Source organism: Ischnura elegans, chromosome 9 (assembly GCF_921293095.1).
Source record: "Ischnura elegans chromosome 9, ioIscEleg1.1, whole genome shotgun sequence".
Classification (NCBI taxonomy): Eukaryota; Metazoa; Arthropoda; class Insecta; order Odonata; family Coenagrionidae; genus Ischnura; species Ischnura elegans.
The window spans coordinates 88,642,735-88,659,773 of record NC_060254.1 but is presented as its reverse complement, the minus strand read 5'-3'; the positions used below and the strand labels follow the sequence as shown (position 1 = coordinate 88,659,773).

The 17,039-nt window shown below is 36.9% G+C and overlaps 1 protein-coding gene across 1 annotated transcript in view; it reads left to right on the top strand.

Annotated features, from left to right (window-relative positions):
- The window catches only part of LOC124166038 (glutamate receptor ionotropic, kainate 2-like), a 42,405-nt gene extending 34,324 nt beyond the window's left edge, over nt 1–8,081 (top strand). The window contains exons 10-16 of the mRNA XM_046543623.1: nt 2,137–2,221; nt 2,472–2,610; nt 2,743–2,880; nt 3,959–4,157; nt 4,697–4,925; nt 6,087–6,358; nt 6,781–8,081. Of these exons, the coding sequence (XP_046399579.1) occupies nt 2,137–2,221; nt 2,472–2,610; nt 2,743–2,880; nt 3,959–4,157; nt 4,697–4,925; nt 6,087–6,358; nt 6,781–6,987 (1,269 nt within the window). The 3' untranslated portion in view covers nt 6,988–8,081. The remainder of the gene's footprint in view (nt 1–2,136; nt 2,222–2,471; nt 2,611–2,742; nt 2,881–3,958; nt 4,158–4,696; nt 4,926–6,086; nt 6,359–6,780) is intronic.
- Nucleotides 8,082–17,039: the final 8,958 nt, after the last annotated feature.

Sequence of the window (17,039 nt, the reverse complement as noted above, 5' to 3'; positions counted from 1 at the left end):
ACAGGTTTATACAATTTTTTCATAGGGGCAGGAGAAAGATCAAAGAATGGTGGATACAGCAGAAAAGAAAAAAAAATGTTGTCATGAGCTGCTATTACAACATTGATGATGCTGTTCAGATAAAATATCTTACACATCACATGTGGAGTTTATTTTCACTCTCCTATCAGATGGTTCAGAATCCATCTTTAAAACATAATTTGAAAACGTTTCTCAGTTGTGAAGGTTGAGGCATTAGGGTGGTCCTTATTTTTAAAGTTTTCGAATTTCTTTTAGGACACCCCCTAGTTTTGTTCCATTTGGTGAGGAAATAAATCCTGAAAATTATATTAGAAATCGGATGTGGGGAAAACATGCCGCTTCGGACTTAAATTTTTGAAATTTTGGTATTTTTGGGTGTTTTTCAGACATTACTGGAGATGATGTCACTCTCGAATTATTCTATCACTTTTATATTTTTTATAACCTCTCTTTACACATTTTTAGCGTATCACCACAAATATCTTTCATTTCTGCCCTTTGGTTCCTGGGATATCGCACCAAGAGTGAGTGAGCGCCACCCCAGGCAGACATTTTCGGTGGCACGCGGGTTGCATATTAGGGTGGGCCGAAGAAACTCATTTTTTTGTTTTGAAGTCTTAATTGCAGGGAAAATTTGTGAATTGTATGAATAGACAAAGTAAAAGAAAAAAATACCAAAACTGTTGACAACCTCCGGTTGCGCATGGACCCTAAAGTTCAACAAAATATGGAAAAAAACTTCATTTTTGTGATTATTATAAATTTTTGAATTAAATGCTTTTGCAATGCAAAAGTTTGTAACGTCTCTGTACACATAGAGCCTTAAAACATTTTGTTTTAATTTGGTATAGACCAGTTGATGTCTTGCAGTCTTGCATAGGGCCTAAAATTTGCCAAAATTTCACATTTTTGCAAGTTCTTTTTTATGTCTATAATATACTTTTTAATGTTATGTGTACTACTGTAAATTTATTTTTGAACATTAGAACATTGTGTTTTAGTGTACATAGTGTAAATAAATGAACAACTGCTGGTCGCTCAATGACCCCAATGCTGCAGAAAAACAGTACTTACCTAAAAAAGACAGGCCATTGGCACGAGGGGTGATAACAGTAACAACAGACATTGCACTCTTTGATCTGCTCTATATTTGAAAAGCTTAAACATTTAAGTTAGGTACAGCAACAATATTTACGTTATTACAACAACTTACATTATATTAAATAAATGTTAAGGCTAAATTGTTTAGTAAATCAGACGCACTACCATGGTTAGGTCTCGATTTAGATAGAAGAATGGATCACACATTGGTTACATTGATGAAGTTTAACGATTATCTAGAGAATTTAGCATATCACCTCTTTCTTTCTTCATATCATATCTTTCACTTCTGCCCTTTGGTTCCTGGGATATTTAACCAAGAGTGGCAGGCAGACATTTCGGGTGGCTCGCGGGTTGCATACACTCAATATTTGCTGACCATTCTCACCCGTCTTAAACCAAAAAATTCCTTAGATAATCTTTAAACTTCATCAATGTAATCAATGTGTGACCCATTCTTCCATATAAATCAAGCCTAATGTGAGGTTAAAAAAAACATAAAGGTGATAGAATAATTCGAGAGTGATATTGTCTTCGGTTATGTCTGAAAAACACCCAAAAATACCAAAATTTCAAACCTTCAAGTGTGATGCGGCACATTTTCCTGATATCCGATTGTAAAAGTAATTTTCGGGATTTATTTTCTCATCAAATGGAACAAAACTGGAAGGGGGGGGTGTCTCAAGAGATATCCGAAAACTTTAAAAATGAGGACCATCCTCTTGAGCGGTATTATATATGATTTGCATATCGAGCCCTGATGAATTCCAGTTTAGCTGTGTCATTATAATTAAGTAGCCAAAATTATGATCTGCATTGGAATTTCTTCAAAGTTTTTAGTGCTGAATAAAATTTTAGAATATGTGTGGGAAAATGAAAATAACTGGCAATCATTCTCATGTCATTGCAGAAATTGTGAGTCCTAGTTGCAGAAATTGTGAGTCCTAGTTTTGTGTCAGAATAATATATTTATGCTGCAATTTTTCTCATACCATTGTTTTTTCGTATTCAAAGAGAGCTGACCTTGCCATTACTGATCTTACCATAACATATGACAGAGAGGGTGCTGCAGATTTCACCATGCCTTTCATGAATCTCGGTAAGATACAAGTGATTAACAATATAACATTTTTAATTGCTGTTTCAGTTTTAATCTAATAAATAATCATATGTAAAGAGAGAATTTACAGTTGAAAATTTAAATTGATTTTTAAATGTCTTGTTTAAATTAATATGTTGCAAAAGTGGTTATTTTTAATCATCCATGCTTAATAAAATTCATAAAAATCATGAATTTTGATTGGATGATGACTTTTGTTGCTGAATTTTTTATGCTTCTTAAATTCTAGGCATTAGCATATTATACAAAAAACCTACAAAAGAGCCTCCTAGCTTGTTTTCATTTTTGTCACCTTTTTCCCGTGAGGTATGGATGTATATGTTGGCTGCATACTTGGGTGTATCAATTCTACTGTTCTTCATGGCAAGGTTGGTTTCTGCATTAACAAATTACATAAATTTATGTGTCAAATCTTAGCTTGATCTTTATTCAAGTTAGCCTTGAAGTTAATTAGAATGCTTGTGTTAACTTTAATTTCATTTTCAATTTAATTTTTGTAGGATTAGCCCTGCTGAGTGGAACAATCCTTACCCTTGCATCGAAGAGCCAGATACGTTAGAAAATCAGTTCAGCCTGAAAAATTCTCTTTGGTTCACAATTGGTTCTCTTATGCAACAGGGGTCTGAAATTGCACCAATGTAAGTTCTCGCACAGTCAATTTCTCTAATTACATGTAATCACATGTATGTATATTGATCACTTGTGTTCTGATCTTTTGATATCAACTCTTGAAATCACCAGAATACTTTTTAAATACCTCATTAGGTCCAAATTATGCATATTTCAACTTGCAAACATTATTTATTTTAATTACATTGTGTAGCGATGCTCTGCTTAGGAACTGCAGCATATATATCTCTCTTGTGCTTGGTAAAAATAATGTCTATAATTGTAATGAAATACCTATACATATTCCATACACATACATTCCATTCCATTCCGTACACATCTTGATGGGGTAGTTTCCTGCATCAAAGAAAACGAAAGTCATTGATGGCGATTCATTACCCAACATTAGCGTATTCATAATACACAAATTATTTGGTTTTAGAAATCCCAGTTTAGACGAATGGCAATGTCAATTTTAACCGCATTTGAAAAAGGCCAGATTGGTGCCCATGCGATGCCACTCCACGTGACATCACAGGGACCTAGTTTCTATACGAGTAGATATGAGTTTTACATCGTCTGAGATTACCAATGCATGCATGAGGCACAGAGATCAGGGAAACATGTCTTAATAATCACCTATTAAAACTGCCTATGGTCAGAAAGTTTCCTTCGTTTGATAAAGTATTAATAATCCTTATTTAAGCCAAGCGCTACCTGCTAGCAGGGTACTCTGCTACCTGATAGCATCCTTCGTCGTATCAGTGCTCAAAGCTTCACCCCAAGGTCACCTCACTTGCGGCAGCGGGAACCAGAACGACGTCACTCGGGGTTTTCCCAGCATTCATACTTAGCCATCGTGTTTTCGCACGCTTGAAAATTTTCACTTTTCATTTAATCGCGAAAAATAGATATCGTCATTTAAAAATCTGAAAGGGTGAAATGCGTACTCCAGGAGTAATAATCTTTCGATTTAGGCAATAAAAAAATAATCGGAAACCACCCCATTGACAATGTGACTTTTAAGTTAGCAGAATGTGCTAGTTTTTGGAAAACATTCATGACAATGTTCACCATTTAACATTGTTTTACAAATGTTGCTTTCAGTGGTGTGTCTACGAGAATGGTGGCTGGCATTTGGTGGTTTTTCACCCTAATTATGGTCTCATCTTACACTGCCAACCTAGCTGCTTTCCTGACTGTGGAGTCAATGTCCTCTCCAATTAAAAGTGCTGAGGACTTAGCTAAACAAAATGTGATAAAATACGGAGCTAAACGAGATGGTTCAACTGCAGCATTTTTCAGGGTATGATATCTGAGAAGTCATGGATTAAAGTAATGGATATGACTAATTTTATTCGCCTGATTATTTTGAATCCATAGTCAAATTTATTTCAGTGACACTATGCAAGATATTTGGCTTAATTTTTAATTTATTAGTTATTTATTTTTGGCAAATACTTCAGTGTTTATTTTGTGATTAGAAAATGGATAGTCCCTGATACACTTCGTGCTTAAGAAATTGTTGCATGTCACAAATTTAGTCACCTACATAAAAAAAGGAAACTTGAACTCAATTGATTGAGTATGTATAAACTACAGAAGGGAAAAAGTAGTTTTTTCTTGGTTGAAGCTATTGTGGGTCATTGTAGCCTTTGGAGATGTTTTTGGGTGTATCCCGCATATATATTTGGTTTTTGCCCAATGTTTCATGACCAATTGGCTATTTTACTGGCGATGGCCTTTTGTCAGGTTTATTACATTTGTCTCTTATGCCAACTATTTCACTGAATCCATTTTCTGTCGGCATTTCACTATTACAGATATGCAGTTTTATTTTCACAGGACTCTAATTATTCCACCTATCAGAGGATGTGGGATTTTATGATCAATAATCCTGATGTTTTCACCTCATCAAATGATGAAGGAGTCAACCGAGTTAAAAATTCAAATGGAAAATATGCGTTTCTTATGGAATCTACCTCTATTGAGTATGTTGTGGAACGTGAGTGTGATGTATCCCAAGTTGGTGGCTTGCTCGATGCAAAAGGCTATGGAATAGCTATGAGAAAAGGTATTTCAGTGGTTGTTATTTAGTCATTTATTTTCATTAATATCTAGTATGAAACATCAGTCAGTATGAGCAACCTTGGATGACATGTTTTCACATAGGCTGTCCTTGAAACCGACTCATGTTTGCTTGGTCTCCCCCAGCCTGTAGGTTCCTTGTGATGGATGATGTGTTACTATATAGGGGTTACAAGGTAAAGTAATCAACTTTAAAATATTCTGAAGCAAATACGAGGTGCTATGAAAAGAGTTAATATGAAGTGGTCCACTTATTCTTGTGAATATTACTGAGTTAATTCTTCCACTCTGGCCATGCAACATTTCATGTTTTGTGCACAGGCAACATGTCAGGACCATAGCTGGATGAATAGCGGTTGAGTTCAAAGTGAAATGAGGTGTTATCAGGTCATCCAAGGACAAGGCCACTGCCTGAAATGAATTTTCTGGAAGGATTCACTTGAAGAGTGGATTCATTTTCTGGGGGGTTTGAAGCCATTGATCACCCATACTAGCTGTGGCTTTATCCCAGCTTCATAGGCGGATCCGAGGGGGAGGGGGCATGGGGGCACGTGTCTCCCCCCCCCCCCAGACCCTCAAAAATATGCAAGATTTTTAATACGGTCCCTTTATCATTGCGTTCATTTTGTATTAGGAGATATCCTTGTGCCCCCCAGAACAAAATCCTGGATACGGCCTTGCTTGTGCCCCTCCCAGAAAGAAATCCTGGATCCGCCCCTGCCCAGCTTGCTTGAATCTTTAAGTTGTATGTTTTATCTTTCTCATGGATTTATAATAATTATTTCTTCAACTTAAAAGAAGATTTGTATTTGGCTGTCGTTATGTAACAATTTTTTTCTTTAGAAAATTATCTTCTAAATGTGCCACTTATAAATTAAATGAAACTTTGTTATATGTCATGGTAGTTTTTGATAAGTATGATGACTTTCAGTGTAAGTTGACCTTATTTTATATTTACCATTGGTACTCTTCAGAAATACCACTGGTATTCTCCAAAATGGAGGTTTCATTGCATTTTGTTAATAGTGGAGGTGTTCATGAGATTTGGAATAACATATTTATGCCACCAGTTATTGGCTTCTGCATGATTATTTTTGTTACCCATTGCATTAAAATTCACTCAAAGCATTTCCTTTTATGCTTTTAGACTCAAGCTATAGAAATGCACTCTCAGCTGCTGTCCTAAAACTCCAGGAAGTTGGAAAATTATACGCACTCAAAGTGAAGTGGTGGAAGGAAAAGAGAGGTGGAGGTGCCTGCCGTGATGATGCATCCAAAGGGAGTGGTGCCGCAAGCGAGCTTGGACTGCCAAACGTTGGAGGAGTGTTTGTTGTTCTGATTGGTGGCGTGGCTTTGGCTTGCATCATAGCTTGGCTGGAACTGATTTATAAGGTGGCCATGAACAGTATTAAAAACAGGGTAAGTTCAAATTATTACTTAAGGCAAAAGTACCAAATATGTATTTGACCATATGAATGAGCAAAAAAAAAATTAACATTTGGATTACTTTTTATGGAATCAGTCAGGACTTTTGAAATTTCAAAGTAGAGCCCTCGAATATCAAAAATTCCCATAGAAGTTTTCTGAATATATTTACTTTTAAGATGATCATTATGTTGAGTTTTTTCATCATAATTGATGTATTTTATATTTTTTATGAAAAAATAATGGATTGAATAATTTTGTGATATTTTCTGCTCTTAAATTGTTATTTGTTATAAAGCCATTAGCAAGAAAAAATCCTCAGTTTTGGATTGAATACCATCTGATAATCCACAAAGTATCAAAAAAATTTAAACAGAGCATTATACTGTTCCCTTATGAGCTCCTTTTTATTTTAGACACCTTTCTGGCCAGAAATCAAAGATGAAATCAGATTTGTCTTCAAATGTCATGGTTCAACTAAACCTGTGCGTAAGAAAGATGATGAGAAGGAAGAAAAGTCAGGTGCTGAAGAGGAAATGGGAGAAGAAGTTGCGGCTGACTTTATTCCTTTAAGTCCGTATGCAACACCTTATGGATATGTGAAGAAAGAGAGAATGACATGAGATCACAACTTAGAAATGAAATAGGTGATTATCAAGTTTTTGTATAAGCAAACTTTTTATGCTCGGAGTAAAGATTTACATAAATGGCAAGAGAAGATGTTCATCAATGCTATACATATGTAGTTAATTATGATATAGTATCATCTTGTCATGGAAAAGTCAGCAAATAGTTTTATGTGCTATTGCTGATAGCCATAAACTTTGTCTTCAGATTATGCTTGTGTAATCTTGGTAAGACATTATGAAGTAAGGAATAAATTCTTAGAACTACTGTATTTCTATAAGTGTAGTTCTCAGAATACAGCCCTCCTACTGATTGTAGTTCCTCTCAGCTTTTGAGGTTTCAATTATAGAGAAATATGTCTCTTATATGTACTTGATTATTTCCCCGCCAATAATTTTCTTTCACTGGTTTTTCGAAAAAAGGGGTGCTATTTAGAGCATTATGTTGTATGTGTGTGTTTATGATGTATTGTCAAACTTGTACAGAGCAGAGGCTATCAATTAATTTAATCTTGAGATACCAAAGATACTTTAAATCTAAAATCTGTCAGCTCTTTTCCTCTTGAAGAGTGAATCTTTCATCTCTTTTTCCTCACATCATAAGCCATGTTAATAATGAAATGCATAGTCTATGGTTTTTAGCGAAAAATATCCAGCTATGGGAAAGTAGTTATTTCTTACCTTGACAGCATCTATTTGTAGTAACATGATTTATGGACTAAGTCGGTTCAATGGATGTTGAAAAGAAAATCTGAACATAAAAAAAAATTATGGAGCCAAAATTTATTCTGGATTAAGAATATGTATATTGTTTCAAAATGTTGCAAAGTTGTTTTATATCATCTGCACTTCCATTATGTTTCCATTACATTGGAGGTTTGAATTTTCTAACTCTATTTGCAATTTTCCTTGCTGGAATTTTTTATTTTTCTACCTTGCTGGTTATTTATGGAAATGCTCACTCATAGTTTAAACCAGAACAAGTATTATTTTACTAACTTGCATGATTTTCGGGTGCTTTATTAAGTGTGAATTTGTTAATCATGGTAAAATTGTTGAAGTTATACGGAAATAAATGTGTGATATTAGTATATTGTTAATTATTTTTACTAACAAAGTGAAAAGTTTCAATACATTTTGGTTTGTTCCTTTGCAAATGCTTGTAAATTTTGGAAGTATACCGGGACTAGCCACGGTGAGAACTTATACGGGTGTCACCCGCAATGCACAAACGTGCGAAAGATCCACAGGGAAAAAATCATCCGCCTTGACCGGGATTTGCAGAAGGGAGTGCTACAATATACAATCCCTTTACTTCTTTAAAAGGATACAAAAAGTATGAAACTAAAATGATTTAAAATGTTTGATATAATTTGGTGGGAGGGTCATGACCCCAGTGACCTAAATCCGTCCCTGGATGGGAGATGAGCTGATATTGTTCGTAAATAATTTTTGTCTCTCATCTTATCATCATATGCTTTTCCGACGCAACTAGCTAAGGAAATGGAAAAAATTGCATCTCTAAACATTTCAAACTCTGCACTGTTGCCAGTACAATAACATTTGTGAACGAGCCGATTGTCCATAAACACAACCCCTTACATGGTAATTAGATACAAGCAGTTGTAGTAATTTTCCACACTATTTTAAAACTGTTAAATATAATTGCAATGAATGTCTACCAAGTGAACTCATCAGCAATCGATCTGGCTCCTTCATGGTTGCAGGAGCTTCTCTTTGGGTGCCTCGCTTAGTTTTTTTTTACTTTTTTCTCTGAAGTGATCATAATACTCAGTAGGAATCAGTGATACAAAAAAGTATTAATCTAATTAAAATTAAAATTTTTAAATAAAATGGGGTGAGGGTCATGACCCCTGTGACACCCCCTCCCTCTAACCCCGCCAAATCCGCCCCTGGCTTGCAGGGGTGCAGCTAGGAATTAAGGTCAGGGGGGTTTTAGGCGCGACTGATATTTACGAGTGTGGGAGTATTGCATACCTATTAGGGTAAGCAGGTTTTGCGGGGGCCCTCCTCCTGAAAAATTTCAAGAATAATGGTTCAAAATGGCGAGTTTTACGGCTTCCTGAGGGATATTTGATAAATCATAACACTATTCTATAAGTAATACTGATCCAAATAAGTAAAATGGATTAAACTTAAAAATTTCTCTGAGCTCTGGGGGGGGGAGGGGTTTATCCCCCAAAACCCCCCCCTCGCTGCGCCACTGCTGGCGTGAACCCTCTCATCCCCTACCCCCTCGCTGCGACCTTGCTGCTGAGCGACCGAGCCAAGCCAGGCGCGAGTTTGTTGACGCGAGCGCGGTCTTATCCCAGTGGGGGACACGGTCAAATGCCTTCCGGGTTTTACCACCGCTACTGACAGTGTTCCGCCCAGCTCATCAGCTCCTAAGTCATCCACATCCCCTCTCCTAACTCGCTCCTCATTCCCCTCCCGTCCTTCAAGTTCAACGCCACCACGGCCAAAACTTCTGCACCTTCTGCGCCTCCCCAATTCAAACGGCGCGAAATAGGAACGCCAGTCAGGGGGCATCGTCGTCCGTCGTCGGTCGCGTGTGTCGAGTGCATTTCTTTGGGACAAAACTTCGGTGGACCTGCTGACGAAGTTCCTACTTGTGAGGTGCGCATGTGGTAAGTGAAGGTTGACATATATTGCCGAGAGAAAAATCCTTTTTTGGATTTTGTTAGCCCTGAACGTAATTTTCCATGGTTCCCGATCATTGTTACCTTCTTTTCTGACGATTCACATGGCTGAAGTGGGCTCACTGCCTCGGTGAAAACTGTCGCTGTAGACCATCACGATTTCGCAACGAATCGCCTAAATCAATGCCTTTCGTTTTCTTTGATGAAGGAAACTACCCTATTGGGTATCCAATTCACGCTAGATAGAATTGTAATTTTGTTCGGACCCCCACTCCTGGTGGGAGGTTACCCTCTACTTAGCCCCCCTGTCCCTATCCTCGATCCGCTGCTGAGTACTCGTGTATTGTAAGGGAAGGATGCAGTTATGCGGTCGTTGGTAGAGATAGTTCATTTTGCTGTTGGAATTAAGGAAAAATAGGCTAAAAGTTTAACACTATGTTTCTCGATAATTGATAATCGCCCTTATTCGTTGTATGATAAACGTTTGGAAATTACCTCTTGTCTTTGTCTTGGCGTTTAAAAAAAACGTTTTGGTGTTGTAATTGAGGAAAAATAGGCCAACAGTTAAAATAAAAAAATGTTTCTCGATAGTCTCGATTTCTCGATCGTCATTACTCTCTGCATGTTCGATGCTCGGAAATTACCCCTTGACCTTGTTTTGATGTTTCTATGGGCCCAGGGATGCCGACTTACAAAAAATATTGGGGGGCCCAAACCGGGGATATTGCCCTAGGAAATTTTATGAGTAGTGAGTTTTAAGGTTTTTAAGCATTTTATAAGAGTCATATGATCAACGCTAGAACCCTGATAACTCGAATCTCGATATCTGGACACTCCGAGGAAAACCGACAAGCCTGGCACATTTTTTTCTCACACCCATAACGAATTTTTTAGGGGGCTCTGGCCCCTCAGGCCCCATGGAGTCGGCGCCAATGCTTACAAATGTATTTCACCGTTATCGGGAAATAGTCAGAGCCCGAATAATTTAAGTTGCAATAAGTAATGTGGGAAAATGCCGCGAATATTGCCCATCTAAGAATTTTCTCTGGGGATCTCCGGGTGATATTTGATTTTACATTTTCTCATTCGAATACAGCATCACTCCTCCGTTATTACTTTCTCAAAAAACAAAAATAATGTGACTTTTTTCTTGAGACTAAGATATTCGTATTCCTCAGGTATTCCGTCCCATATTCCCGGAAATATTAATATTCACGCGGTGAATATCCATCAACGCAGTGCAATACTCTATTTTTTTTTTTATGGCAGTCTCATACCTTGGGTATCAGGTAAGCGTCGCCGAGGAATTTTCAATTGAAATCCGCGTCGAGATATGTGTGGTATTCCGGAAGTCATCCTTCCTCCAATCTGATAGCGAATCTTTGGCTTTCTTTTGAGTAGCTCGAAATTGACTTCCTCATGGAGCGCGAGATTAATATTGAGTTTTGGGGTATATCCGTTGTATTTTAAATTGTCCTTATTTATGAATCATATCACAGACAGAATCTTTGTAGACATGAAGATAATTTAGAATTCTCTTTTTCGACGACTGTCAAGAATCTCGACCTCTTGACATGTAAAAGTGATGAGCTCCGAGTTTGGGGATTGACAATGGGAACACGTCAATGTGGAATGCTGTCTTTGGTTTGGATGTAAGTAGCAGCTCAAGAAATAAGTTGGAAGCCTCGTGAAATGTAAGAGAATTATTATAAAAGAAGATTATACTGCGTAAATATTTTTTGGTGACGTAGACTAGCAGGGTTCCCACTCAGCCGTGAAAACCTTAAAACCGTGAATAAGCCGTGAATTTCGTCTACCGTGAAAAAAACTGGAAAAAGCCGTGAATTTCGTCTTAAGACCTTAAAAATCTCTCAAACATGATTGTAGAACTACGATAGACGGATTAAAAGAAAAAAAGGATATTTCGATCATGTTTCAAGGCCGAGTCACGTGCAGACAGACAGTGTCCACGAATTTATCTCCACACGTGTATTCGAAGTGAATTATGTATTGGTCCGTGTGCCATGACAGCACATTAACCTTAAGACTGTGATTGGAAGACGTTAACCCTAAAAAAAATTCAGGCACTTCTCACTTCCCTGCCACCCTGCTCAATCCATTTTCCCACTCACACCCTCTAGCTGGACCTGAATTTTGCAATTTTGCTAACTATGGGGGTCATCATGAGAGATAGCACTTTCATTGCTGCGTTTGCATTCAATGCATCTGTCGCGTTTTTTATATTTTTAGTTAACGTACGGCCAATGATTGTTACGTGATCAATATTTCTGCCTAAAATACCTTAACTACAAACCGTGAATTTGATGGCATATAGACCGTGAAAACCTGGAAAAAACAGTGAATTTTATATTTTAGTTAGAGTAGGAACCCTGACTAGGATTTATATCCATTATCTCCAATTCAGGAAAAAATTGCATAAGCATTTTTAAAAATGTAGACTTAGTCTAAGGCGTATGCAAAATAAATCAATAAGTAGCACAAATTGAGACTTGCTAAACTTTAGTTGGTCAACCAATCAAAAGATATTGCTGAAAGCGCAGTAAAAGGAAGTAGTGAAAGTTTATAGTAATTTGAAGTCTTTTCGAAGTCCTTTCTTAGCTTAGGTATTCATCTTTCTGTCATTTGAGTTTTTTTTCGACATAAAATGGCAAACATAAATGTTGGCTTGGGATTAGGAGCTGTGAATTTACTACGAATAATTGCACAAACTCGACGGTTCTTTAAAAAAAGAAATGTGAAATAAAAAGAAATTCTCATGTATGCTGGATTTAAAAATACTGCTTTCAAATTACTTTACTTGGTTTTACCAAGTCAACGAAGAAGCCATCATTAATCATTTTAAAAAATCTAAAGAAAAGATTTTTATGCACTTGATGAACATTTTCCGTCGAAAGCTTTGATATCAAAAGTTATTACGACGAAGTTACATGAAGTTTAAGACAAAAAGAACTAGCCTTTAAGTCTACTTAAAGAAAAGTTCGTTATTCACCGCTTTGCATCCACTCGCAAGGAACTCATTTGGAATATCCACTGGTGGTTATGCTGTAAATGGCTGATAAAAATACTTTTATACTTTTGAGAGGTAGATAAGCCCGTTTAACTCACATCATTCAAGCCATTTCAGTGTCATGTCTGGCATTTCTCTGTTCTTAGGCATAAAAAATGTTGGCATTAAATTAACCGTATTGAATATTATCCACCATTTGTTTAACCTGAAAATGAGTCACTCACCGTCCGTGGTAGCTACGTCAACGAAATTTGTTTTACGTGCTCTTTTTTATGCCTATAAGTCGTGCACTTGAGTGAATTAGAACGAAAAATGACGAATATCGTCCGAGGTCAGAGGGCTGGCATTAGTACCAGAGTGGAGATGGCACTTAGACTGTGACAGAATGTTTTTCTCACAGGACTCACTCACCCTTTAAGAGACTCAATTTACGAAAAGCAATAATAGGACGTCGAACCCGGAGCGGAGCTGGAATTTTGACATATAACGTAGATATATGTGACGTTCAATTTCTTTTCTGTGAAACGATGAAATTATACTTTTGGTTATTCGATCGTAAAATTGTTCATCACACGGCGGAGATATGTACGCATTTTATTTTCTGAGGACGCGTAAAAATCTCTCGCTGGTTTTGAAACTGGTAATATTTCGTGATCTGCTGGAGGTAAAATTTAAATGGAATTCCAGGGCGGAGTATCGTTGATCAATTTCTTTTTTTTTTTCTAAAACGCCCTTCCATTTTCACGATACGTGTCAACGTCTGGTATAAGTTTATTTTCAGTGTTCAGGTGAAAGATCTACTGCATGTTTTCTTGCTTTAAAATCGAAATTGATACTATGTTTCACTCATGATGTAAGAGTAATTGTAGCATACGAAACTTGTTTTTTTTGAAGGATCTACTACATGGCAACTAAAGCAGGGGTGCAGTATATAAACATGAAATTTATTTTTGGCTGAAATTGAATACACTGTTCTTATTTTTAGTTCTACTGAAGTCAATGTTTATGCATTCTTCCACCTTGCAACCTGATTCGGAGAGACATCTCTTCAGGATGTTGCCGCCTGATTTATCAATCGCCGCGGCGCGATCATTTTGACGTCAAATTAGACCTAATTTTAGCCAATAATTTAATTATTCTGCCTCTAAATCATAATCAACAATGAGTGAACTGAAAAATAAAAATTTTATTGGTTACCGAGGAATGGCTGGTCGAGTTAGAACAAAATAATTTCAATTCTGCTTCCTGACGGTTGTGCTGAGCCGTCTTCTTGCTTACTTCTTCTGATAGGTCTTCTTTCAAGAGTGAATTATATGCCTTTAATAATAGAAATAACAAAATGTTAATTCTGCATAAACTGTATCAATGTTTGTTATGTAACCTCTATATTTATTCGCTTCTGGAAAAGAAGGTAGTGCAGAAAGTTAGTCACTTGAGCGGCTTATATGCATAGCCTGAAATGTCGAAACGGTTTATCGACAAAGAATGTGAGCAGATGTTTGCTACGAGAAATATTATTTTAGTATTTATTGTATTTGATTTTATGTTTCTAGGATTGAAAGTTCGAATTAGGCCCTTTGAAAATGAACTTTAAGGAAAGGGTAATTAATGTATTCCTCTTCTTATGAATCCAGAGTTAATATAAGTTTTCACCAAAAAGACCATAGAAGAATACTGAAAATTTGGAAAAGTGTTTACGTTCACTGTCATCCGATTGAAAAAATATTCTAACGCTATTAGAAAATGTTTTTTTTTGGCCTAACTAACTTTGGCTTTGGCACTAAGGGAAAAAAAAATAAATTTACCTTCAATTTTTGAAGCAAGTGAATTCATTTCATTTTTGGCCGATGGTTTTATTGTATTTGAGCACACGATATGTACTTGTTTTTTTTAATGTATCTACCATTTTGATATCTGAAGCAGGGGCGCAGTTTAAAAATATAAAATTGATTTTTTCGTGAAATTCAGTTCTCTGGTCTATTTTTTCATTCTGCTGAGGTTTCGGGTATAATTCCGGTATTCACGGTATCCGGCAATGACTTCAATAGCTGTCATTGCTATAAAAAGGCTGGTCCTAAATTACCTTAAGGAGATAGACCTGATTGAAACTGGAAATTTAGCAGACAGTGGGGATTGAATCCATTGCGATTGCTGATATGTATTTGCTTACTCCCCCCTTTCTTTGTCGTGTCTGTGAGGCAAGGGCTTCGGATTGGGTGTCTCTTGGTCCCGTGGTCTTGGATTGCAATCGATAGATGAAATGGAAAGAGGAATCGAAGTGTCTGGGAATTAATTCTTTGCCATTACGTTTTGATGGGACTGATGCGCGGGAAATTTATGAAGAGAAAGGGGAATTATCAGTATAAGAAATTCCTCGATCTCAATCATTCGTCTGATGAGCGTTATGCTCCGCCTGGGATCTAATTTTTGCGTCGAATTCGGTGAAAATTAAATGACTTTCTCCTTCGTGGAAAACTCCCCCTGCGAATGTACACGAAGATAAGATAGGGAAAGGATATGATTCCCAATAGACCCTTTTCCCACTCGGCGGTCGAGTTCCATTTTCCTGGAAACTGAATAGGTGCCAAATGGTTTTATTATGGGAATTAAAATGGATGGCGTCGGTTGTGCTTGAATATCAACGGCTTTTTGCTCTGCCCTTTACGTAGTCAACATTATATTACCTTTCACTCCATCCTGTACTTACATAAAGGCACTTTGAATCAAAGTCAATATCTCTTTAACTTTTTAAGATTACGGCTACCATTCTAGAGTTCTACCATAACGTATCCAAGCTAACAGTCGGGTTGAGGCACTGTGAGATCTTTCATTTATGTCTACAAACCAGCACACAAGCAAGGGAAGTGTTTGAACTGCAGCCGTTAACTTATTAGAGAATACAAAAACATTTAGGTCACGTTGTGAGAGATTTGACTCTCTGAGTTCGACCTAGTGTCTCTCTAAGTCCTATATTTGTCGGTAAAAAAACGAATTCCTATACTGGATACGAGTGAGTTCCATCTATCATTCTATCCACATCGTTACAATACTAATATTTTTAGAATATAATTGACCACTTTTTCCAGTATTGTGCTTCATGCACAATAACAAAATAACAGAAAAAACAAAAGTCAGTTCAATCTAAAAAAAAACTTCTCTCCTCGCCAAAATATCTCTAAAATTTTATCGATTTGTATCGGTCTGAAAGATCTTTTCTAGATAGCTCAAAAAATACATACGCGCGAAACCTCCGGGTCTCAAGTGGCTGCCAGCCTAATTCTTCTAAAAACTGTTTAAAGGTCCATGTTCTCTCGTTGCAGTTTTTGATAAATCGCGTCCTTTTCCGACCTCAACGAGTATGAAGTGCTAATTCATGAAACATTAAAGAAGGCTATACAAGTACCTAATTAAAGAAGTCGTTCATTTTTTGGCTAGCAGTCTTCAGCCAAGAATTATTTATGAATTCTTTAGATAAATTGATTGCTCTGACAGCAGATTTTATCCGATACTTTTGTAATAATAATAATGACTTCAAGTACTGAGATTAGTTTTTATTCCCTATGTTATAACTCCTTTCAGAATGTTACTTATCCGTTTCTAATTTCTTTTGCTATAAATTGATCGTATTAATAAATAGTTTGCGATTTCATTCATGGATGCTGAGATGTGAAAAATATTTCAATCTTAAATTAAATTAACGACTCGTCGTATTTAGACTGCTGGATTTTCCAAAAATCTTTACTAAAGCCTGAATCACACGATCATTTTTTTTCGTCGCGAAAGTGATCACTATCGCGATCATAGCGCAAAATGATCGTCGGCGGCAATTGTTTTTCGCGATCGCGATGAGGATTCCCATCGCTATTTTTCATCACTCGGCCGGTCGCTTTTTCCATCTCTAAAACCGCCACTATATCAGCCAATCGGAACGCATTCCCCTATGGAGCGATTGCAGCGCAACGTTTGACAATTGTGGGAACGACATAAATAAACAAACACGCTATTTAATTTCGTGATGTGGGTCCTATGACAACGAGCTGTGATATCGGAAATGATGCGAAAAGCGACGGCGGGAGTGACCGTGTGATTCAGAAAAATGATCACTAGAGCGATTGCTTTTCGCGACGGGAAAAGTGATCTCGATAGCGATCACTTTGTCGACGAAAAAAATGATCGTGTGATTCAGGCTTTAAGATAACCGTGCAGCAGATGATCAACCACTGATATACTTTCAAGTTAATCAGGTTGAGGAATTTCTGAGATTAATCGCCTAATTTGGCTTCGATTGGTCGTGGGATATGAATACATGAATATTAATTTACAGCTTACCGCTAGAATAGCACGTTTGAAGAACCGAATTT